We start from the raw sequence: 25,673 nt of genomic DNA, 5'->3' as shown, positions 1-25,673 counted from the left end.
ACCTTGCAATTAAATTGTTATATGTTTGAGCAGATACTGGGAAAGAATTCTTCCAAGTGAATCCACTAATGGAGTTGGGAAATTTTGGTTTAGTTGGTTAAATACGAAGATAAAATAATCATTTTTAAATTTAATATTTTAAACTGAATCAATAATCAAAGATACACACTGTAAAATTATTCACAATAGTTGAGTTTGATTTGAATTCAAATTCACTAGTTATTGATTTTAACTAGAAAATATTACATCTTACTTGAGCCATGATGTAAACAAATTTTTTTACTCGGTTTTTTAGAATAAAATAAAATATAAGAAAATTGATTGTGAATAGTTAAAAATTGAAGAACAAAAAAAGTTAGGGGCTTAAAAGAATTTTTTTTTTCTCTTTTGATTTTTTGTTTAATTTTTATTCCTCCCTCAGGGCTTAGAAGGGTGTTATACACAATTAGCTGCCTTTTTGCAACATAAAATAATATACAAAGTTAGGCGAAAGACAAACGTGTGGAAGTAATCGTTTTAAATTCATGTATTCTTTAAAGATCAACTTATAATATCATGTTACATGATTTCTAAGCAATGGATGAAATAACAAAACATGTTCATATAACAAACTATTAGTCTCATTACTGATAATCTATTTATAAAATGCTTACATCATTTTCAAGAAACTGAAACAAGTAGTGACAACAACCAAGAAGCTCCTATTATAAAATTTTCATTTTATTAAACGCCTATAATGGATTTAACAATTACACTAGAACGAGTTATGTTAAAAAAAATGTGTATTTATTTTGATACTAAAATTTTCGGTTGGTGAAAAATACACACTAAGATGTGAAATGGTTTTTTTTTATAAAAAAAAACTCTCATCCTTACTTTGTGTATCTCCCTCCTAAGAGTAAAATTTCAGCACCAAAAAGAATTCACACAACCAAATAAACTCACATAGTAATATGTTGAAGATTGATTACCCTATTAAAAGTTAGGAAGGTCCATGACCCTCTTGATTAAGGTAGCTCCACCCTTGTGTAAATATAAATAAATAAATATATATATATATATATATATATATATATATATATATATATATATATATATATATATATATATATATATATATAAAGAGAGAGAGAGATATTGAAGAATAGATCAATCGACAAAATAACAGCAGCACAAATAGTCCATCTCCTTAAAATGAATCAAGCTGAGTCACAAGGTGAGTTGAGTATAAATTTCTGTTTGAAATCAAACAATTACGTGCAGAATATTTTTAAAAAGAGAGTGTTTTGAAGTTTTCCCTTCAAAATATATCCATCTGATGTGTGTACATATTACATAAAACCAAAAATTTGATCTCAAAAAGGATTTGGTGTCACAAGAATTAAGGTAATAACTTGGGATGAAAAGCCTTATTTATTGGCAATCACTGAGTCAGAGTGGTATGTAAGATCAAGGATCACACCACAGTGGAAAACAAAGCAATAATGAATCAAATATATGTAGCTAATTGATCACATGGCTTTGACTCAATAGGCTAAAGCTGCATGATTCAAAATTTTCTGGATTTTGTACATGAAATAAGCAACAACTCTAAAAGGCTTGATTTCATAAGTTCTTGTTAAGAGCAATAGAAGGCCTAGACCCTCCTAGGAAACTCCCTCTTTTGCTTAGTACAAATGCAAAAGACCCCCTTGAAGCTTTCTTTGATATTGTAGCCTTTGGACTGTACAATATTCTGTGATGACTATCCAAGCCTCCCCCAAAACTTTTGCATGATTTCATTCTCTTTTTATAAGGTGTCCCTTTCTTGGGAAGATCTTCTATGCTCTCCACCCTAGCTAAAGAAGTGAAAGATTGTGCCTTCCCTTGATAGAACATAGATAACCCTCTCCTGCAAAGGTCATATATAAACTACTTAACACAACAACTTATATATATATATATATATATATATATACACCAATTCTAAACAATGAAGATGATGATAATCTGTGCATATGTCTTTGTTTGTAAAGATTACGAATCTCCTTCATAAAAGACAATCTTGTTCAAGTTAGATATTTAAACGTAACAACATATTCAACATTCAAACACGAAATCACTGATGAAACCGAAACAAATCCATACCAGTTGATCTATTCGCTACGTCTATGTTTAGTAAAAGGAAATTGAACAAAATTGAGAAAGGCAAGAGGGATGAATGAATCGCTTACTTTATAGGGAGATGGTTCATGAGATCTGAGAATTCATACAAAGGTCCATTTGAATGTGTTGATGACGAAGATGCTGAAGAGGATGCGTCCTCCGTCAACTCTGATGAAGAAGAAGAAGAACGCAGAGAGTCCATTGAGTCTTCTGAGAACAACCCAATGGATGATGAATCATTGCTATCTTCACCATCTTCCTTAATCACATCACCACCCATCATTCTCTTCACATTCATCTCTAGAAAAAAATTCTTTGCCTTACCATTCATTTTATGTATATATATATCAAGAAGAAAGAAATGAATGACAGCTAGATATGGAGCAGTTATGTTGAAGTGATAAAATATTGGGTCTTATATACACACAAGATCACCAAAAGAAGATTTGGATAACATTGACCAATTTAATTGTTTCTTTATATTGCACACTTAGATTTTGTATTTGAATAATATAGTACTAATAATAAATTTTTGGCATTATCAGATCACGTTATATTTATATGGTGCACAATTGATAACTTGTATGAGACAGCTAAGATAGAAGATAAGGTCTAAATTTGAAGACATCCAATTCATGTTCTGAGTCACCGTTTATTATTTTTGGATGGTGAAACTGAGGTCCACATCTCGCCAACTTTGCTTCATAAAGCCACGACAGATAAAGTATATTCCCACCTTTTGATGCGTCTCTATCACACATGCGTGAAAGCAAAAGAAATTCAACCAAATAAAGGAATTAATTCAGAATTGTAAAAGTTAAGATTAAGATAATTGGGTTTCATCTATTCATGCTAAGAATGTTATTTATAGAATGTTTCTCCTAACAGATTCAACATTTTCTGTGATAAAATAAAAGTAACCCCCAAACATCTAGGGAGGTTAAGGTTATATTTTTCAAAAATGTTAAATTCTCTGAATTTTTTTAAATCCGAAACATCTTCCAAACGTTTAAAACTTTTAAAAGGTCAAATGTGTAAGTTGACTAACTTGAATCTTTTATGTGCTCGGAGAAAATTTTGGACAATTGATTGAGAGTATATAGTATTATTCTATATTTTTTATTTTTATGTTGTTACATGTAAATTGATAGGAGTTATCTAGGTGCTTTTTGATAAGTAAACTAGAAGATTACTATAAAGAATTTTTTTTTTTAATTTTTAATTTGAACATGAGCTAAAAGTATAATTTTAATTTTATATGTGTGGCCTCAATTAGAATGAGTTATATCTTATTAAAAAAAATAAAAATATTATTTATAATTTCGAATACTTTCGCAAAATGTTAGTTAATCTCCTCTATTTTTTAAGCTAAATTTGAGAATGAAGTTTTTGGACCTTTTAGTGCAAAGTATGCACGATAAACACTACTCTTTCTTCTCTCTCCTTAAAATGTGTATTGAATTGACAAGCTATTCAAAAGTTAATTTCTTCTTCTTCTTTCTTTCTTTTTTTTTTTTTTTTCCCTAAACTTGTTGTCGTATGTTGCTTGCTAAGATATTCGACCCACGTGGACTAACCTCATAGATAGATCGGAATTCGTGGGCATTTTGCAATTGGTTTGAACCTTTTGCCCCCATCGTCCAAACATTAATCATCCATGCATCCTTCTCTGTCAAATCATATTGCTCATAAAATCACCTCTTCTTTATTAATACAAGAAGGGGCCACTTAGGGGTATTTTACAATTTTTCTTCTTTTAATTTTCTCAAAAATGTTAGTATTGTACTTTTTAATACTCTCTCTACATATTTTTCATTAAGTGAAAATTTAACCAAGTTTTATTCTTTATTTAGTGGTTCTAGTCCCAAGCTAAAGAGATCTACGTGGATTTTAACTAAAAAATATTATTTAACGAATATTAACGAGATCTTTACTCTACTAATTATTTATTAAATATTTTTAGAAAAATAATTAACATAAAAGATTATTTAAAATAATATTTTTGATTCTGGTCTTATGTCTTAATAATTATATCAGAAAAAAGAGTTGTGAACTATTATTACTCCTCTTATAAGTATTATTTAGGGTCCTCTCCATATTATCACAAAAAGAGTATATATATTTATTTTAATGACAAGACAATATCTATTGTTATTTTAGAATGAGCTGGATTGGTACGAGAAGATAAGGAGATTGACTTGGTCACAACTCACACTAGTCATGAATGATGATCGTGTGGTGTTTGGATATGAACAATACCACTTCCCACCACATGTTTATATCCTATGGTTTTGGATCGCAGTTGCCACTTGCTACATGTATTCATTCACTAGTGTTCAATTGAAATTTTCATAAACATGAAATTAATAATAATTTAGTGTCTTTGCAAAATCTTATCTGTGTCCACGATTGATTGGATTATGACGCTGTTTTAATCCATTGATTGAAGCAACGGCCACTGGTTCAATGTTTGGTCCCCTCATAGATTGTCGCCATTGATCCCATCCATTTTAGCTTCCCTTTCCTTCCAAAAGTGCACAAGCAGAAAAGACATTAATTAGCATTAATTTAGTAATTAATTGACCCCATTCATCAAGGGTGTTTCGGTTAAGGAAAAAGAGAGTTCAACGTGCCATATTTCCACACTCCACATCCATCCACCAAAATGATTAATTATATCTACAAGTATGATTCATTTTATTTTATAACATGTGGTTAAGAGCAAATCAACGTAATTATTAATATGTGATTAATAGGGTGATGAAATTATTGAAACTAGTATAGCCACTAGAATATCGCACGAGATACTTGATTTAAAAGATAATTTATATCATAATATATAACTAATAAAGTAAATTATATGTTTATTAGTTTAATGTGTTATCCTGTAAACATAGATTAATTTTTTATTGTCAATTTTAAGACACGGTATAAATTATATTCATGAAAAAAGTGTATTTTTTTTATAGTTTTAAAATATTGTTATTTTAAGTTTATAATAGAAAAAATAGATTATATAGATTTTATAAGTTAATGTATATAATAATGATTTTGATATATTTATTAAATTTATTATAATTAATAAATATGATATTTGAAATAATTACTTACTAACATTAACATATAATATTGTCTCTATTAAAAAAATGAATTATTTTTTATTTATATCTTATCTCAAATTTTCTTACTATAAATTAAAGTATTTTTTCTCAATGATTTTTCAACAAAATTAAAATAAATTTTATAAATAAAAGGATAATAATTTATTGTAAAATATATTTAAAAAGGTAATATAACCAAGTTAGCAAAGCATTTTGTTTTTATGATGTTTTGAGATTTTCATCCTTTATGTAGTCAACTTAATAATCAAATAATTGATGCAAGAAAATGAGCTATTTTCAAATAATCACAAATTAACTCATTGAAATGTTGATAAGAAAATAAGAGAGAGAGAGAAATAAATTGTAAAACCTACTATATTTATTCAATTTGTTTGGATGAAATTCATAGATTTTCAACCACAAGAAAATAGTAGAGAAGACAAAAAAAAATGCAATAAAGTTATTAATAATGTGCATTAAGGTAAGCCAATTGACTTTGAATATGAATGGTGAAAAAAAAATTGATAGGTGAATGGAGAGATATGATGGGTAAGGTGAATATAAAAGGGAGTGAGGGTCACAAAATATTTGTAGAGATCTTGTAGTAATTAATTACCTTGTCCTATTGAAGAAATGTAGTAGAAGAAAAAATTGAATGGTGGATGAAGATGTAACAGGAAAGGTGAGTTTGAAAAAGAATGAAAATGAAGAAAACTCTGTACAAATTTAGGAGCAATTTCCTAGAATCATTTAACTAATATAGGGGATGAAAAAAATAAAAAGTTAGACAATATACTATCATCACACCCACATATATTATTAAAGGTAGAATACTCTTCTCACTAATTATATGTGCATTTTTTTTTTATGATAATTCAATTTTTTTTGAAAAATAATTTGTATTTAATTGGCATAATTTAATTTATTAAATACTAATAAATTTATTTTATAATTAATAGAAAACATTTGAATTTTAAAAGCGTAAAAAAAATTTTCAGAAAAAGAATGGGTCCAAAGTAGTTTTGAGCATAATTTTTTTTTTTGAAGAATGTTCTACCTTTGATAATCTGTGTGTGTGCTCTCATAATAGTTTTTATCAAGATAATTTATTTTCTCTAAATAAAAAAATGATATATGTTAAAAAAATATATTTATTTGCATTAAATTTTACTATTCTCATAATATCTTTTCTAAATTAATATCTTTATTATATATACCAAAATAAGTAGTGCAACTAAAAATCATGCATTAAAAATAGGTATTTAAGAAGAAAAAAATATCACTAAATGAGACAAAAGTAGTTAAAATTTGTTTATATTCAAGAACAAAAATTTGTTTTTTTTTTCTTGTTTATAATAGAGAATAAAGAGAGTAACTTTTATTATAAGTAGTTAACAGTATTACAAGTTATTAATCGTTACACATACATTGTTAACTCCTGTTTGGATCTATATATATGAAAGAAAAAAAAATTAATTTTACATAGATTAAGAAAGATATTTAAATGCATTTAATATTCAATATTTCATATAAAATATATACTGCATTTACTAAAATATCCTTATGCATTAATTGTAGATAGTGCTTTCATTTATTGTCTTAGAGATATTTTTGGATTGATAACATTAAATAAAATTGTCTTAGTTGAAGTTTGCTTATATTTGAGTAAAAAATATTTAAGTACTTTTTTACTTATACATAGATCCAGAAGGAATAGATGTGCAAAACTAGTTAACTTTATCCAAAAGTAATTAATAATAAATAAATTTAATCATATAAAGAGGTGATAAAGCATATTCGTTTACCTTACCATTAACCTTTTAAAAATAAGATGGGTTGGATTGAAAATCCTAACCTGGCCCCAAGATTTAACGCGGCTGCATACACAAGGCAGGATTCGAACTCCTGACCTTGCTTAAGCGTGGATCAACCCCTACCGCTGAACCACACACTTGGGGTTATTCTTTTAAGATTTTGATTTCAATATTAATTTAAATTAATAAATTTAGTTAAATAATTTAAAGTATTGATATTTCCATCTATTTCATTTTTTATGACATTTAAGGTTTTGACATGAGATTTCACAAATACAATTAATATGTTTGATTTCATAAATAAATTATATGACTTTTCAATATATCTTTAAATATTTTAGATTATCATTAATAATTAAAGAATGCATCAATAATGATTAAAGGTATAACAGGTTATTCTTTACTCTGTCCGTAAATAAACTACATTATATATATATATATATATATATATATATATATATATATATATATATATATATATATATATATATATATATATATATATATATATATATATATATATATATATATATATATAAGTAACCCAAAGGGGTTTGGCCTAGCCTATAGTGGAAGTGTGCTTGGCTGCAAGGTATGAGAGTATGTATAAGATGCGAAAAGTATCCCCTTTAGAAGGAGATTTACCCATGTTGCACTAATCATCAGGATTTGTTTAAAGATCATATATATATATTAGACATAGTTAATTATAAAATGTTTTATAATTAATTATTAGATTTGTTTTACCATTTTAGTTATAGTTGGATTTGTTTATTACTTTTTTCGATTGATTCAAGAATGAGTTCTAAAGATCCTAAGAAAAATAACATGAAAGATATCCTTTCCATGAAGAAAAAAAATGTGATTTACAAGTTAAGGACGAGTAGGAAACATGTACCATTAAAAAAAATGAGGGTAATGAAATTTAAAAATTCAAAGGACGAACAACTGTTTAATTCTTATATGCTTATTGTCTGCAACAACTCCCAACATGGGGTTGACGAGATGCAGATTATAATTGTAAATAGAAAAAAAATAGTGCCCAAAATTTGTTCTCAGATCTTGAAAATTAAGATCTTTGTCTACAGACCCTGATCAACAAGGTAATCTCCCAACCTTTCAACAACCATATTGCATTGTCCTGGAGTAACAGGTTCATCGTACATTCCGAAAACTAGAGCTTGACCAGTTTTCTTTATGGTGATACCTCCAGATCCCTATATCCAACAAAAGCATAGAAGGAGTCAGAAATCTTGAAACAGAGCAATTATATATAGGAAAACTACTTTTAGATAGGTGAAACAATCTAGTAGAATTAATGCTAAGAACTTTCAAAAGTAATTTGTGCTTTTCTCTCATAACATGTACCGTTATGTATTTTTAAGGAAAAGAAGAGGATTGAAACATGTGAGTTTAAGTAAGTTAGTATAGTGGCAAAACGAAGCTTTGAATATAAGTTATACTTATACAAATATCTTATTAATAATTATTTTTATAGATTACAGATATCTTTTATCGAAGGCAATTCTAATTGAGTCATATAAGATTATGAAATGAAGAATTCAATATTAATAATGAGTAGGAATCTTTTTGAATATAAGTTAGAGTGCAGGAGAAGTTGAGTTAATTAATTACCTTCTTCCCACGAATGACTGCTCCTGGCTCTCCCTGGATTACCATGTATTTGGTGCCTCCAAGGTGGAGGCCAGTAGGAGCAAGATAGCCTGGTTCGTCGAAATCTTTCATCATACCATTCACCTCATCAGCCTTAAACTAAAAATCAAGAACCATAGGTAAGGGCAGATGAGTACGTAATCTCACATGAAAGCAATTAATATTATAAATCTCACATTAATTAGGTTTTTCACATTATAATTCTTTCTCTCAGACACTAATCTCGCTTGTAATACTAATGTGGCTTGTCATGTTGAGATTGTTGCTAGCGAGACAAGTTTTCAATGTTATTATTGCATGCATGCATGCATGAATATATATACGAATTGAATGGGTTAATGAGAGGAAATAAAGATAAAGATGAAAGGGTTACCTGAGGGAAGGAAGAGCTCTGAGCCCAAATGGAGCCGTCGTGGCCGACGATGGCAGCGGCGGTGAGGTGGTGGCCAGTGCCATCGATGTCGCACATCAAGTGCTCGTCTACGTAAGTTTGCCACGACATTTTCTTTCTCTCTTTGCTTATTTATTTATTTATCTCTTTTGCTTATTGTGAGTGTGAGTTTGGAATGTAGTTTTAAAAGGATGGGATGTGGTCATGACATCACCCTCCATTTTGCTCTCTCTTCAATTCCTGCCATTCAATTTCTCCTTCATTTTAGCACCCCAATTCCCCTCTCTTCATTTCTCATCCTTCCCCAAATAGAACACCTTTTCCTATTTTTATCTCATGCATCCTTTACTTGCTAAAGATACTACATCAATATAACATGCATTATTTTTAGTTTTTATAAAATATTTTTCATTCAATTTTGATTATCTATTTTTTTATATAGTCCACTTGTATTCTCTCTTAAGTGATTAATATTAATACAATTGCATAATTAAACACCAAATTTAAGCCCAAATCTGCATGTTAAATAGGTTATTCCACATATGAAAGCTCGTACACTGAGCTCAAGCTCTAACCAATTTGGATTTTGGAGTGTGTTCTTTTTTCTTCTTTCCCCTTTTCTTCATGATATAAAAGGTTTTTTTTTTTTAATGATACTTGTGTATTTAAAAATAGAGTGTAGTTGTTGCACACTGATAATGTAAAAAGTTTTATGCTGTTAAAATTATGTTTATAAAATTTAATAAATTTATCATATATAACTATTTACTCTTTAAAATTATATCCCCATTATTTTCTTAAAATACATTATGTCCTTGTGTTTAAAGAATACAACAGTATTATGGCCGGTGTTTAAAATCTATGGGCCGAATTCTTAACGGGCTTGGGTCTTTCGTGGGATCAACATTTTTTGGAAGGGTGATGATATATACACTTCTTATTTTCTATAAATACACCTCCAATTTTTTTTAAATAAAATTCTTAAAATATCTTTCTAACTAAATATGATTGCGTTGATGGAAACATTAATTTTAGCATTCCGGAAAATATTTTCCGGAATAGTAAAATTATTGTTCCGGAAGGTATTTTTCGAAAGTGTGTTTCTTATATAATTCCGGAAAGTTTTTCCGGAACATTAAATTTAGTATTCTGGAAAATATTTTCCGGAATTATGTAACAAACACACTTCCGAAAAATACTTTTCAGAATAAAAAATTTACTATTCCTAAATATACTTTCTGGAACAAAAGCTTTATTATTCTGGAAAATACTTTCCGGAACAAATAGTGAGAAGAATTACTTGGAAGAAAAAATGCATATGGTTTGACACCTTTCCCTTCGATACTGAACTCTCTTACAACTTATAACAAAACTAAAAAGGAAAGAGGATAATGCAGAAATTGAAAAGGGAAAAAAGGGAGATATGAAGGTGCGGAGAAAAAAGTAAAGAAGAAGAAACAAAATTATATAAGAAACACATTTCCGAAAAATACTTTCCAGAATAATAATTTTACTATTCCGGAAAATACTTTTCAGAATGCTAAAATTAACATTTCCATCATATTTAGTTAGAAGAATATTTTAAAAATTTTATTAAAAAAAATTGGAGGTATATTTATAAAAAATAGGAAGTGTATATATCATCACCTTTTTAGAAATTGTTGAGCCGTTGAGCCCATTTTAAGCATAACCCAAGAAAGAAAATTCACAACTCTAAATTTTAATGTAGGCTAATTTATTATTTTAATGGCTAAACTTTAGCTAATCATTAAATATATAAATGATACCACTGTATATAATCCGAATGAGCATGCACAATATTTGTGAGTTGTGAGATATATCTTTGATTAAAGACAAAAGAAAACGTAATATATATTATATATTTTTTAATCTACTATCTTTTATTTTATCCCTTCTCACTTTTGGGTTTTTCAGTCACAGATAGTTAATTTAAGAGAAAAAATTTATGTACTAAAGTTATTTTATAACATTATTTAATTATAAACTAATATTTATGATAAATTTAACTTTTATAATAATTATTTTAGAAATTATATTAATAGTGATTATTATTATTTAATAGTGTAAATTTTTTTACATTAAATTCTCATGATCATTTTAATATTACTAAAATAAATTTTATTCGTAATTAGATAACGACATAAAAACACACATATTTATGCGATATTTTTCACAAAGTTGTGCAATAAATTAAAAGAAATATATAACTCATTATGCTTGAAATGTTTCAGAGGGTTCTAAATAACGAGTTCTACCTAATTATATATTTTCTTCATTTTATAATAAGATAATAAGTGTCATTTTTAATTATTTTATGCAAGTCGATTAAGAAAAATTAATAAATAATAATAATTTTATAAAATTAATTATATTTTTTTCTTTCTAGAAATGATAGATGATGCAACACAAAAATAATTTTTAAAAAATATTACAAGAAGTATAAATAAATAAGATAATTAATATTATATTATATTTATTTATTCTTTAAACAGGAGATTGAGATTTATTATATATATGATGGATCATGGAAGGAGCATGACTTAACTATCTTAATGGTTGATGTGTGAGTGTTGCATATAGACAATGAATTCAGTGCCAAGCTTTGTGTTAATGATCACTGATTAAAGGAATTATTACTTAAATCATGCAAAGTAAAGCAACACGATATGAGGGGTCCACAGTGAGGTGTTGTGTTGCAAATGACATCAATGTTCCAAAGACCCACTGCCAATATTCGGAAATGTGATTTAATGAAAAATATAACCGTCCTACAAATTAATTCACACAAGATTATTTTATTTTAATTAATAATTCTAAGTTGCATTAAATAGGAATTTTTTATTTATACTGATTCGAAAAAATTAATTCTAAAAGAAAATAGTGTGGTATAAAAAAATAATAATGGAAAATGTCAGTATATGATACTGTACGCCACATTAATCAATCACGTATAGATGCAAAGAGCACTATTCACTTTTAATCCTCTCAAAAACTTCACTTGCCCAAACCTAGTTGCACTTTACAAAAATACTACTCAACTAAATATATTATGGCATATGAATGTGAATAGAATTAGCTACGATTACAAATTATGAAAAATAAATTATAAAAATATTATGAAAAATATATTATGAATGTAAACGTGGTAGAAAAATATAAAAAAAAAAATATATTGTGAAAAAGTACAATAAAAATAACATTATTTTTAATAATAATGAAATCACCTTTATATGTACTTTCATTCTTTATACAAATTATGTGTCATATCAATTTTTATATCAAACTACTACTAATTTTATCATTAATTAGTTATATAAGAAAATAAATATTTGATGAATTATTTTAACTAATACTTAGTTAAATTTCTTCGATTAACATTAGATATAATGAGATATTTATCATTGAAATGATACTTTATTAAATAAAATAATTTTGAACTTTTTGAAATTAAGATTTTAAACATGTATATATATTATTATTAGAAAGATATTTATATATATTTTTTTACATATTTATAAATACTATATCAAATGCTTACTGATTTTCCTTTATATATTTATGATTGGATGCAATTGATGAGAGGGCTTGTGTAAGGGAAGGGGTCCCAACTTTGGTATTGGCTAAAAATTAGAAAGCATAACAATAACATCGTCCCTACGTGACATTCTGCTTCCAATTAATGTTCCCACAAACATTTATGTAATGTAACATGCATGCCAGATTTGGTTTGCATAGGATAGGATCCACATTGCTAATGCTAATGCAAATGCAATGAACGTTCTTTGGTATGGCACCACTACACTACACACTCCACAGTGACCCTTTCGGTGAATTATATATGTGCAAATCATTTCTAGGTTTAAGCTCAATGATATGATATATATGGATCACGAGGGAGTCATCACAATATCTAAGGCAATGTATAGTGCTCCTTCTTGGTCGTAGATAGATGATAGATATTAACATATATATTAAAGAATTTTCCAATTAGAATTCACAATGTGGTTCACGAGTACTTTACAGCTACAAGTATTCTTTCATAAAAATATATTTTAAGCACATAATTAAGCATTCATGCGACCACTATATAACTAACTTAAAATATTTGGCATCCATATAAATCGCACTAAACTAACAAATTAGTTTTTATATAACTTTTAACAAAAAAGGTAAGTTATATATGAAAATTTTGACATGTGTTTAAATGTTAAAGAACTTATTCTCTGAAATAAAATAGGAAAGAGATGCGTGATCCAATCCAAAGCAGCAAAACTCCAATATTAATTCTCAAACTAAACTCCACAATTTGAAGATCGAAGTTGGCGTAAATTACGTCATTTTAGTTTTTACTAGTTAATGTTCAACAATTTATAATTAAGTTGAAAGTGAGTGGCATGATTAATTGAGGATTAAAGTTGAGTGGAGGGTGGGAGACTATGCAAAGAAAAAAGAAAAAGGATTCATACATATTTTGGTTTTGGGTAACGTAGCGAGGCAACAAACATAAATAAAAATTGCAGCAAAATGAACCAATAGGGATGGCACAACAGTGTCCTTTTTTGTTTCTTTTACAACGCATGCATCGATCATATAAATGCATAGCATATAGCGGACCACACATACACACCTTCGTTTGGTCGCTCTCTATTGGAATTCATCAAAAGAGATGAGGTCCAAAAAGTGCAAAGATGACCAAAGGAGAAGAAGTAAAGTTAATTTACACGTGTAATACTTTTTTTTTTAATTTGTGCATCTTAATAAATACAATTATGTGTTATAAAATACACATCTAATATAATGATTATTCTCTACTTATATTTATTATTATCGTTTTATCTCTAGTTAATATGAAATTTTTAACATAATTTTTCATTTAGGGCCATAGACATTTTAAGTATGAAATTTGTAGGATTAAACATTTGTAGATGGTTTGTTAGTAATTCGATAAGAGGTAACATGATAAATTCAACAACAATTAATAATTACCAAGCGTGTGGTTCAGTGGTAGGGGTTGATTCACGCTTAAGCAAGGTCAGGGGTTCAAATCTTGCCTTGTGTATGCAGTCGCGTTAAATCTTGGGGCCAGCTATCCCACCCTTTGGCCTCCCTCGTAGCGAGGAGATTAGTCACTGCTGCGGTGGATACTCCAGGGACGAACCTAAAAAAAAAAATACACATATAAGTACATGTATAATTATAGCCATGGAGAGAATTTAATTAATTATATCTCTTATCTATGTAGCAATAAGTTATTATATTTTATTTTGGCTTAATAAGAAGATATAATTGTCTAAATAAAGTTATACCTCTTCAATATAATTTTATGTCTAAAACAAGAATCAAATCTTGACCTTTAATTAAAAAACATAAATATCAAATCACTTGAATTATCATCATTTAATAATCATTAAATTGAGAATTATTTTAATAATTAGAATATGATAAGATAAAATATATAATATTAAAATATGTTAAGAACATGATTAGAAAAAAAATAATAATAAGTTTTAATTATATCTTATATATAATGGATGCCAAATAAAAATTCAAATAAAATTAAACAAATTGTATAAATTTTTAAATATTTTTCTTTTAAAAAATTGAATTATAATTATAGATTTTTTATATATTATATAATTAGTGATATACTTTAAATTTATATGCCAAAATTACTACAAATATGTATAAGATAATATATTGAGTACAAATTTTATAATATATATCATAAACTAGTATACTATGTATATGATATATATATATATATATATATATATATATATATATATATTTTTTTTTTTTTGAACAGCATATATATATATATTATGTTTAAATTATATGCAAGCAAAATAAATAATTTAAAATAAGAGTTAGTTTCTTTTAATTTACTTGTAGAATCAATTTGGCTATCACCAAATTAAAATTAGTTTAAGAAAAATATTACTTTTTTCCATAAGAGATATTATACGACAATTGACAAGCATACTTGTATTTTTTCCCCCTGAAGATATTCCCTTTGCAATAATATTAGAAGATCTCATAATAATTATTGTATTTGTTTTAAAAAGAAATAAACGGAAGCAATCAATTAACTGTCACAGACTGACAGCAGATTTTAAAATGTTTGTCATTATACGAATCAATCTGTCATATATATAGGAAACACTGATCTTTTGTATATAAAATTTATTACAAATTTCACGTCCTTGCCAAATGTATAGTTTTTCTCTTAAATTTGTTTGATAAAAAAATGAGATTGTCATCAACAATATCAAGATGGGGCACACTAGATAAGTAGATATAGCTTAACAACTATCACGAGCTAGATTTAGAATCCAGATAAACAATTAAACAATTAAACAATTGCAGATAAAACAGTAGAATTAGCTTCAGTTCGATAACTTTTACGTCTTCAGAAAAAAACTGCAATAAAGAGTTGACAGTGCAAATAAAAGTGCATTTTATTCCTATCATCACTCATCAGTGCACTTTACCAAACAATAAGAAAAATAATAATATATAAATGAACAAAAAATGTAAATGTGCCGTCAAGTCAAGTGAAGGATTATTTATAGAGATGAAAATTATGTTTCTTTCAATTGTTAGTCCAAAAGCCAATCCCATTCAAACTCTTCCTTTTACAACGTGATGACAGCTATAATCCAGCTGTTCAGGACTCACTCTTCTCACATAAATATCTATATTACCAAGTTCTTATATTCTTTTTTTTTTATTTTTATTTAAGAAAATACAATTAAATTAGTTTTATTTTTTAAAAAATCTTTAAATATAAATATAAATTTAATTCAATTCTATAAAACTAATTTGTAAAATAATAGATGATGCTAAATAAATCACATTAATTATATCACTAATTGATATAAAACCTTAAAATATATATTTTACATCGAGAATTGGATATAGATTGATGCTTGAATACTAACCAAATAATAGATAATTGGATGAATCTAATAATAATTGATAGGATAAATTTTAAAATTACTTTCAAAAAGTAGATATGATATTAATCCAACAAAATCAATTTATAATACTTTGCTTACATACATTATATTATTAGATGACCTATGATTTTTAACGAATTTTTAAGTTACTGAAGTAATTTTTAATCTTAAGTTTTCGAATTTAATTTTATAATAAGAATATTTGAAAATGAATGTGATGAAATGCTACTAATTAATATAACAACTTTTAAAATAAAATCCATCTAACATGTATCTGTTACCTTCTTGTTTTAATAATAAAGATGCAACAAGAAAGCAAAACAAAGATTGCAATTTTGCGATATAAAGTATTACAAATTTAAAATACAATCACCAATATAATAATGCAAAAAAAACTATATTGTTATTTGATAATTTGCTTCTAAAAATTCAGTGGGAAAATTTTCTTTCCTGGCTACCGTACCTTTTTTTTTTCTTTCTGAATGTATTAGTTGAAACTAATTAATTTTATAATTACCAGTACAGTGATGAAATGAAAGTTTACAAGTTTTCGCTCAGCTTAATCATTAATTTGACTATGTGATGTTCTTATGACGTAGTAACTGAATGGAAATTTCATCTTAAAAAATTAGGTCAGGATTCTTTCTTATGAACAAGAAAAGTAGTTCAAAAGCTCAATCATTGTTCAATGTTACATTTGGTTGACTAACAAATAACAATAGTTAAGCAGAAATTCAACTATATTTTGATAGCAATATAATAGTAGTGAAATAATTCCAAATGAAAATTGTTTCTATATGTTCGCCCTACTTTAGCTGAGAAATTTGTACACTAATTCCTATCTATCTATCAACCAAGCCAATAGTCTCCGAGAATAATTCAACCACCTGGCAGTCGTTGAGAGAGTGTATCTTCTCCATTATATTCAAAAGAGACCACAAAAATCCATCATAAGTGGGTTAATATATATTTATGCTGAATTATTATTTTTATTTATTTTTATTTTTATATTATTAAAAATTAATTTTGTCTCCTAACTTTTAAAAATGAAATAATGTTATTCCTTTCATTAATTAACTCTTAACACATATAATGTATGTGTATGTATCAATACCTTTTATTGTTGTAGTTCATGAATTTCTTAATTATAACAATCAGCATTAATCTGTTTTTTATTATAATATAATAAAAATTTTTAATTCTCCAGTATAATTTATTTTTAATATATAAAAAATTAAAAATATTTTACTCGTTCAAAACCAAACATTGTAGTACAATGAGAAATTAATACATAAGTCTTGATATATTAAAAAAAATACAATAAACCAACAAAATTGGAAATATTTCATCTTCAATTTCAACTCTATTGAAATTTGAATTCAATATCTCCTATTTCAAATTCATATACTCTCAACCAGATTGTTTCCGATTCTATATGTTCCACTTAATATTCTCTATTTGAAATATTCAAGTATTGAGATATCAAAATCTCTCTCCAAGTTCTCTTCACAATATATCAGTTATCTCAGACTAGAAACTAAACTAAGGTAGTTTTCTAGTGAAAAAAAGGGAAAATAACAGTCAACCACACCATCTTCGATCCTAAATTCAACTTCTCGACTTTTAGAATCTCTCTTCAGTAACATGTTCTCAAGTTCCAAGAACCTAAGGAAGGGAAGAAGGAACAAAAGATCTCGTTAACTCTATTTCTTTCGAACAACAAACTAAAAGATTAAACACATACAACAAAAACAACACAATTAAGTACAAAACCATTCGTAACTTCAACTCTAACTCCTATCTTGAACCACAAGAAGTACTTTTTACTTCTTTATCTACTAGAACTACACAAACTACCAACATACACCGTAAAATAAGTTAAAAACTTAACGTACTACTATCATCTACTGATAAATACTCAACGTACATACTTAGAACATTAACCTACTCTCTTAAAGATTTCAACAACACAAGTAAAAACCTAAGCACGTATAAAAGATACAAACTAGCGAATCTCGCGAGTACCTTTAGCAAGTTTCACTCGTTCACTCCAACTAATCTCCGAAAAACTGAAACGATCGAATCCACGAGCTCGCTTAAAGTTATCGAAACTCGATCGAGAACCTGTGAGGTTTTCTAAAAGAAAGCGAGGTTTGTTCGAAACTCCGCTAACTTCATAAATAAAGGTAAAAATTGAACATTAAAAGAGTTGAATAGAAAAACTCTACCAACGAATGTACTACATACTACTTCTACATCAAGTAATATATAACTAGATACTACTATTAAATTCAACAGATTACAATATTCAATGGATGATAACATTCAAAGAATAGCTACATTTAACAACATTCAATGGATGATAACATTCAAAGAATAGCTACATTTAACAACATTCAATGGATGATAACATTCAAAGAATAGCTACATTTAACAACATTCAATGGATGATAACATTCAAAGAATAGCTACATTTAACGAATTCAACATACTATAAAATTCAATAATTTCGAAGTTCAACAAATATATATTGGAATTAAACTAATTCAACTTTCAACAGATAATAACTTCAACACACTTTATTTCAATTTACAACTGTACAACTAATCTGTACTCTACATACAGAAACAACTTTGTGTATTTTGATTTCCTCTCATTTCAATAAAAGGTTTAATTTTATAGGGTGACACTCCCATATTTTACACAACGAGACTCTCGGGTTTCAACTCTTAGGAAATCACTCATTCAATCGAGAACTTATTCTTCAACAAAACTTCAACAGAGAAGATACAAAATACACTTTTATCATACCCCCGAGATCCAACTCAGTATAGCTAATATTTCATTGGTTTACAACTAGGTATACCCCTGTTTCAACTCTGTATATATGTATATATTTTACTGGTTAATTCATTTCATACTTCAATTCCCTATTGTAAAAATTGATCAGCAACCTTTCTACGCATCATAAACCTCCCATTAGCTAGTTGATTAGAGTATATTCCGAATCTATACGTACGATTCCGGAACCATCTGAATGTGAGTTCGATAAGATGGAAATATCATCATAATCTGAAAGAATTAAATTCACCACTTTTAACTCTTTAGTTAAATTCAATATATGGATTGTGAGATTCTTCGGATTACAACAAATATGAATTGGACTAACACAATTCAATTGTAGCACTAAATCATTCCAGATCGGTGAATTTCACTAGTGGAAAGAACATTCTCTAGGCGTATTCAATTATACACACTGCTGTGTAATCAACAAATACAACTCTTACAATATGTACACTATTCAATATGGTTAACAACTTTAATTTTAACAATAAATTCAACGATTCAATAAAAGTCAACTAATAACCTTACAACAAGGGCAACTACAATACGAAATTTCAACATTTTGATTGTACTATTATTCAACAAAATATAACAATGTTACAAAAATACAACTGTACAACGATTCAACACAATTCAACGATGCAACGATAATATGATATAACTATACAATAAGTCAACTTTCCCAACACCACAACAAATTTATCAACACAACAACTTACAACTATTTCGAGAGAACAGATATACTATTCAACATACAATTTTTTCAACAATTCAACATTTAAGTACCACATATAACAATAATACACAACAATTTGATCCGTAACCCAGTATCAACACAACTATACAGTAAAAAAAAAAGTGTTCGAATAGGAATGTAAAAAGAACAACAATCTAATTCTACTATTATGAATAATACTCTTATCCTGTTGTAATTCAGTTTCCCGTAGCCACCTACTGGTATAACCTCTACTGAAATAAAACAACACAATAAAACTATGTAATTAATAAATCTCTGTGAACTGATCACGATCTCAAAATACAAAACTCATACGAAATAATTTACATATGTACATATATACATGTTCCAAAATAACATTAAAGTTTTTCCTGAAATATAAAATTTCAGTTTTAACCTTCCTGGATAAATTACAAAATACGTGGGATATGTATATATACAATGTACTTATAAATCCATTACAACGTACTATTAGAATCTCATTCTCTAAAAAAAATTCAAAAGGTGGCGCAACAATGGTACGATATAATTTACATGATCGAATCATCCAACAATGTTAAAAATCAATAACATTTTAATAAATAAATAAAAATAGTAAGATTTTAAACATCTGTAATAAAAATTAAGAGTATTTTATTCATTTAAAACTAGAACCAGAATCATTATATAAAAAAAAAATATTTAAAATACAGAAATTTTAAATTTCATTGATTAAACTCGAAATTTTATGAACTTTATTAATGAATTAGAAAATTATTTTTTTAAAATTTTTTTAATAAAAACTGTTTTTAATATTATTTTTGAACTAATAATAAAATGTATTTTTTTTGAACTAATAAAACTTTGCTGAATTTTCATATAGATTCATATTATTTTTATAGTTTAACTTGATTAGTTTATTTCTTTTTATTAAGACTTTTTAATTAAAATTAAAACTGTGTAATATACTTTAATTTATATATATATATATAAAAATATTCTTCATAACATTTTAATAATATTATACTTAATTAGGACTGTTTAAATTAATTTAATTTAAACTAATAACTACACTACTACACCGTACTTATTTCATAGAATAATGCAAACTTATGATTTATTTCTTAAACTGACATTCAATAAATTTTATTTTTTATAATAATTTTTATTGAGCAATTAATGAGGAATAAATAAATTGTATTATTTTTTAGTTAATTATTTTAATACACACTTTTCCCACATTTTTTCGTATTCCTTCTAAATCGTTCATATTTATTATTTAGGGGTCGGGGTCGTACTCGTACGCACTCCCACAAGAGTAAGTGTTAAAGGGCGATTGTTTTGTTTCGAAAGAGGGTGAGCGTGTGGGAGAATTCCTTGGTTTAAGGTTGTGGTAGAAGAGGTTTGCGTCATTGATTGATTGTCTCCTCCAGTGCAAAAGATGCAAAGTGAAAGTAGTAAGTAGTAAGTAGTAAGTAGTTACCTAGGGACGGGGAAGCACGCGGAGTACGAGCTGAGAGAGCGAGAGTTGGAAGGGAGGCGGTGGTTCGGCGGTGGCGAGAGGCCGCAGGTGGGAAGGTGGTGAGGTACGAAGACGTTCTAAGCGCAGTGGTGGAAGGGAAGAGTCTGGCGCGAGGAGGGAGAGAGGAGGAGGAGGAGGAGAAGCCTCGGGTGTAGGTGGTGGAGGCGCGGCCCGAAGGTGGAGCTGCGGCGGCGCGAGGCGGCGGAGAGGAGGGCGGGGGAGTGGCAGGCGGAGCGGCAGATGAGGCCGTCGTGGCGGGCGCGCACGCCGCACCGGCCGCGGTTCGAGGAGCCGGCGTAGCGGGAGTGACACCTGGAGCGGCGGCGCGAGAGCGCGGGGTCGTGCAAGGTGCGGCCGACCGACTCCGAGGCCTTCCCCGCGCTTGGCCTCGCCTTCGGGAGCCCAACCCAGGTGCAACACCAGGCCAGGCTTGGCCTGGGCGCCAAGCACAAAGTCAAGCCCCCGCTTGGCCTCACGTCGGGCCACCAAAAAGTCTAAGCCCTCTTATTATAGTCTGTCGGACAGAAGTCGACGTTCAAGTCGCGCCTAGCGTTGAGGTCTAGGTCCAATCTGTTGAGAAAGAAGAATATAAACCACGTAAAATCAAAAAGGTAGTGAGACGTACGATTAAACTCGGTACGAAGGATATGAGTTGATCAATGTTGATTAATGTTGTGTTAATGTCTTGAAACTAAGGCCTGAATACGTACCTCCGATAAGAACAAAAATTTTTTGTTTGAATGTGAGGTATAAAAGTGGAAAAAGTCAAATGCAAATCTTTTTTTATAGGATGAAAATAATATAAGGTTTTGAATCTATAGCACAGAAACAAAAGTGAGAAAGAGTGAAAAGTGTAGGTGGCATTTAGAATGAGAGTGTACATAAGTTTAAGTCGCTCACAACATTTAATTAAGAGGTTCATACTTAAACTAAAGTTTCCAATTTTTTCTTTTTATAGCAAAATCAGAATAAAAATTCGTCCTTTATAATGTTACTAATGTTTAAATGTTATTATATTGTATAACATATTTAACTAAATTAAGATAAGTCGAAATTATATTTGGAAATATAAAATCTACTAACTCCATTTTAAAATTAAAACCAGTTTCTTGTACATGTTGTGTGTTTTGTTAATTCTTTAACGTACATTCAAAACGGAAAAATATAACAGTAGATTAATAGATGCCAATATACATTATTTAAATAACTAAAAAATTATTAAAAAAAATTTTATATTGAACGTACTAAATTCAAAATTACCTAAATTTTCACAAATGTAAAATAAGGTAAGTTAATAAATCGAAAAATAACAAATCTTAATTTATATAAAAATAAATTTCATTACAAACGAAAATCATCAATTTTTCAATTAGTAAAAGGAAATCAAGAAATAAATATTTTTACACAGTATATATTAAAATAGAAAGTAATTTTAAACAGAAATTAAAAAGTAAATATCTTTATATCTAATGTATACTGATTAAAAGTATTTATTCTTTAATTTTTCAACTTTTAAAAATCTCTGAATTTTATTTATAATGGAATAAATCACTTATTTAAGATAACAAACTTTTCATTCTCCCCCTACTACCACCCTCAGAAAAATTAATGTGCCTGTCGATTATTATCCACTTTACATCTGATTTATGCTTTTATAACAATACCTTCTTTACCTAATAACCACACCAACCGTTTCAATGACCACCCCGATTATACAAACCAATTAATATCAATACTTAATTCCACTCCAAATCCGTACACCCGACCGAACAGCTAAAGAAACCTCAACCATGGATGGTAGTCGTGTACGAGTCAGCCGAGTTGAGAGTAGTGGAATAGGTAGTGTCGAGTGAAGTAAAAGTACAAAGAGCACAGCATGGACGGAGACGGGAATAGGAAAAGACGAGTAAAGTAAACGAACCATAGTAGTGAGTTGAAACAAAGAAAGACAAAGAGCACTTAGTTTGTACGTTTGACCTTTTCAGGGGAAGTGTGAAGTTAAAAGTGTAAGGGTTGTGGAAAACAAAACAGTGACAGAGGAGAGTATTCAGTATGGTCAAGCCGTCAAAGTCACAAGTAAGAAAGATAACAAAACAGAAATCGCAAAAAATAGAAATTATTCTACTTTATATTTTAATAGTCGACGATTAAATTAAACAAATTAGTATCCTTTAATCAGTATTTACAAACTGTACAAATTTAAATCAAAAGAAACGTACACGGTCATAGACCGGCGTATATATGGATCCAAACCAGTTTATCTGTCCGACTCTAAAAGGTTTGACACTTCGTATTGACGGCACCTAAGGGAGGGTACACGGACATAGACCGACGTCGGGGTTATAGAGTAAATTAAATAATAGGATCGTGCAAACTGTAAAAGGTAAGTTTAACAATAAAACGTGTGATTTAATTAGTTACTTGAATAGTATACGAAGAGTTAAATTAATTCATGTTTTGAATGTATTCTGAATCTGTGTCAAAATAACGATGACTATCATGATAAAAGATTACTCAAAATGAAACTATTATAAGTAAAATACGTATTACTAACTTACTGTCCTAGGTTTCTTAGATACCATAACCTAGTTTCAAAACAGGAAATTAATCAATATGGAGAATAAGTACTAAACAACTTTAAGTCCAGAGTTGGAAGTCTAAAACGGTTGTTGGGGTCATCTACCTCTTCTTGGAACTTGTCACAATCTCTTGCAGTACCCTCCCTCTCTTTCCCAACCTACTATTACCAAGTGCTAGAGAGACCGAGTGGGCAACGACGACGGAGGTACTAGTGGGGTAAACAGGGTAGGGGACCAAGACTGTCTCATAGTTCTAGTTTGGGTCCACGTACCGAATAAGACGCGGGGTAATTGCCACGAAGACAATCATCGACCTTCGGTACCCCAGCAGATCTTCGTACCGCTCTCTCTCCAGGACAACTACCGAATCCGATGTTCAAACTCGAACAGTGGCTCTTACCTGGGCAGTTACCTTATGGATAACGACTCCGGTGTTACTTACACTTTTTCCCACCGGTTAAGACGTAACTGATGTTTCAGTACTCCCTAAGACCTGACCCAAGTTCCAATGGTCCTTTTCCCAAACATTACCCAAGGTGACACGTCCCACTTCCGTTTCGATCGTTTGGACAACACGTTCAACCCCGTGTCGTACAGTGTACGTACCGACTACGACGAAACAAGTAACGTGAAAGACGACGGTAACTAGAGTCGTACCTACGGACGGTCGAAAAGAGTGTATTTGATTCCTTCCTCGAAACGGTACTTCTTGTTCAAAGGAAAGGTATTGGAAGAACTTCATTTCTTAGTACAAACGCTACACTTTCAATATCGATCATCAAAGAATTTTAGTTTCACCTTGGTTTGTACTATTTTCACTTAACGTAACAACAGGAACGTAGTGTTCAATGGTAGACGACGTCACTATCGGTTACACAAGGATGAATTATGTATCACCCTTGAAACCAAACTCGTATATATCCATACGTTCATTTGTTCAGGTACGTCGAAGCCTTCTAAGTCAAAACACTTACAAGAATATTCCTTCACTCTCAACGTTCAAAACAACCAAAATGAAAGATTACCCCAAAAGATTTGTCGTCTTCAATATCCCCACTAAAATCATCGTAAAAAACTTGACTTGACATGTCTGTTTGGTGTCCGTTTACAGACTAATATATGGAAATGAAAAATATTATAATTAAGTTTAAAGATAAATAATAAATAAATAAAAAAAGACATATTAATCATGATTAGTGGTTGTTTCTAAATTTGAAGTTTAAATACGCATGATAGATTGGGGAGATAGTGAAAGGGTAGAAATCACTCAAAGAAAGACAGATACAAACCAAGACATAGACTACGGTTAGTTGTAAGTTGCGGATAGTGAAGACCTTATTATCCTAAATTGAGCACGTAAAACTGAACTTTAACTTGTGTTTTTATATCCATTAATTGTGGATTGGTTTGTGTACGAATTTCAAAAAAAATCTATTGTACGAATTGCATTAGAAACTTTCATCCTCTCTGAAATCAGTTTATATCGAACCATTTCGTCTCAACACACCCATTACTTGATAACCAGTTATTCATTGTCGGAACCGCGGATTGTTTCGTACAACGTATTTCTATTATTGTGTGGTAAGTTTATACCGTTCAGTAACTTTTGGGTAATTTTTCGTATATGCCACATATTCTAAGAGATTATTTATTTTTCTTGATAATTTATATGTATACCTTTGTACAAGAACCAATTAGTTCTTCCCATCTAAAAAAGTTTCCTTTAATTTAGATGAACATAGGATATAAAGAATTATTAACATTTTTATTAAGTACGTTTTACTACTAAAATGAATTATATTAATATTCCAGTCAAGATATAAAGTAAAATTCCATACTGATAAGACTCGAATACTAGTTCCCACTATGTTTTAAAATATATATATATATATATATATATATATATAT

General features: G+C 28.8%; 2 protein-coding genes across 2 annotated transcripts; both read right to left on the bottom strand.

The window, feature by feature from the left end:
• Positions 1-1,394: 1,394 nt before the first annotated feature.
• LOC109804002 (uncharacterized) lies at positions 1,395-2,634 on the bottom strand. Its single transcript, XM_020365730.3, has 2 exons — positions 2,214-2,634; positions 1,395-1,891 (listed from the first exon to the last, which is right to left on the bottom strand). The coding sequence occupies exons 1-2, from the start codon at positions 2,474-2,476 to the stop codon at positions 1,606-1,608; spliced, it is 549 nt and encodes a 182-aa protein (XP_020221319.1). The 5' UTR covers positions 2,477-2,634; the 3' UTR covers positions 1,395-1,605.
• A 5,250-nt stretch (positions 2,635-7,884) lies between these two features.
• Positions 7,885-9,292, bottom strand: LOC109804439 (profilin-6). The gene is made up of 3 exons (XM_020366264.3): positions 9,108-9,292; positions 8,696-8,833; positions 7,885-8,277 (listed from the first exon to the last, which is right to left on the bottom strand). The coding sequence occupies exons 1-3, from the start codon at positions 9,234-9,236 to the stop codon at positions 8,143-8,145; spliced, it is 402 nt and encodes a 133-aa protein (XP_020221853.1). The 5' UTR covers positions 9,237-9,292; the 3' UTR covers positions 7,885-8,142.
• Between the last annotated feature and the right edge of the window lie 16,381 nt (positions 9,293-25,673).

Source organism: Cajanus cajan, chromosome 1 (assembly GCF_000230855.2).
Source record: "Cajanus cajan strain Asha chromosome 1, NIPB_CcT2T_4, whole genome shotgun sequence".
In the NCBI taxonomy this organism is placed as follows: domain Eukaryota; kingdom Viridiplantae; phylum Streptophyta; class Magnoliopsida; order Fabales; family Fabaceae; genus Cajanus; species Cajanus cajan.
Note: the sequence above shows the minus strand (reverse complement) of the source record. Positions and strands in the feature narration are given on the sequence as shown.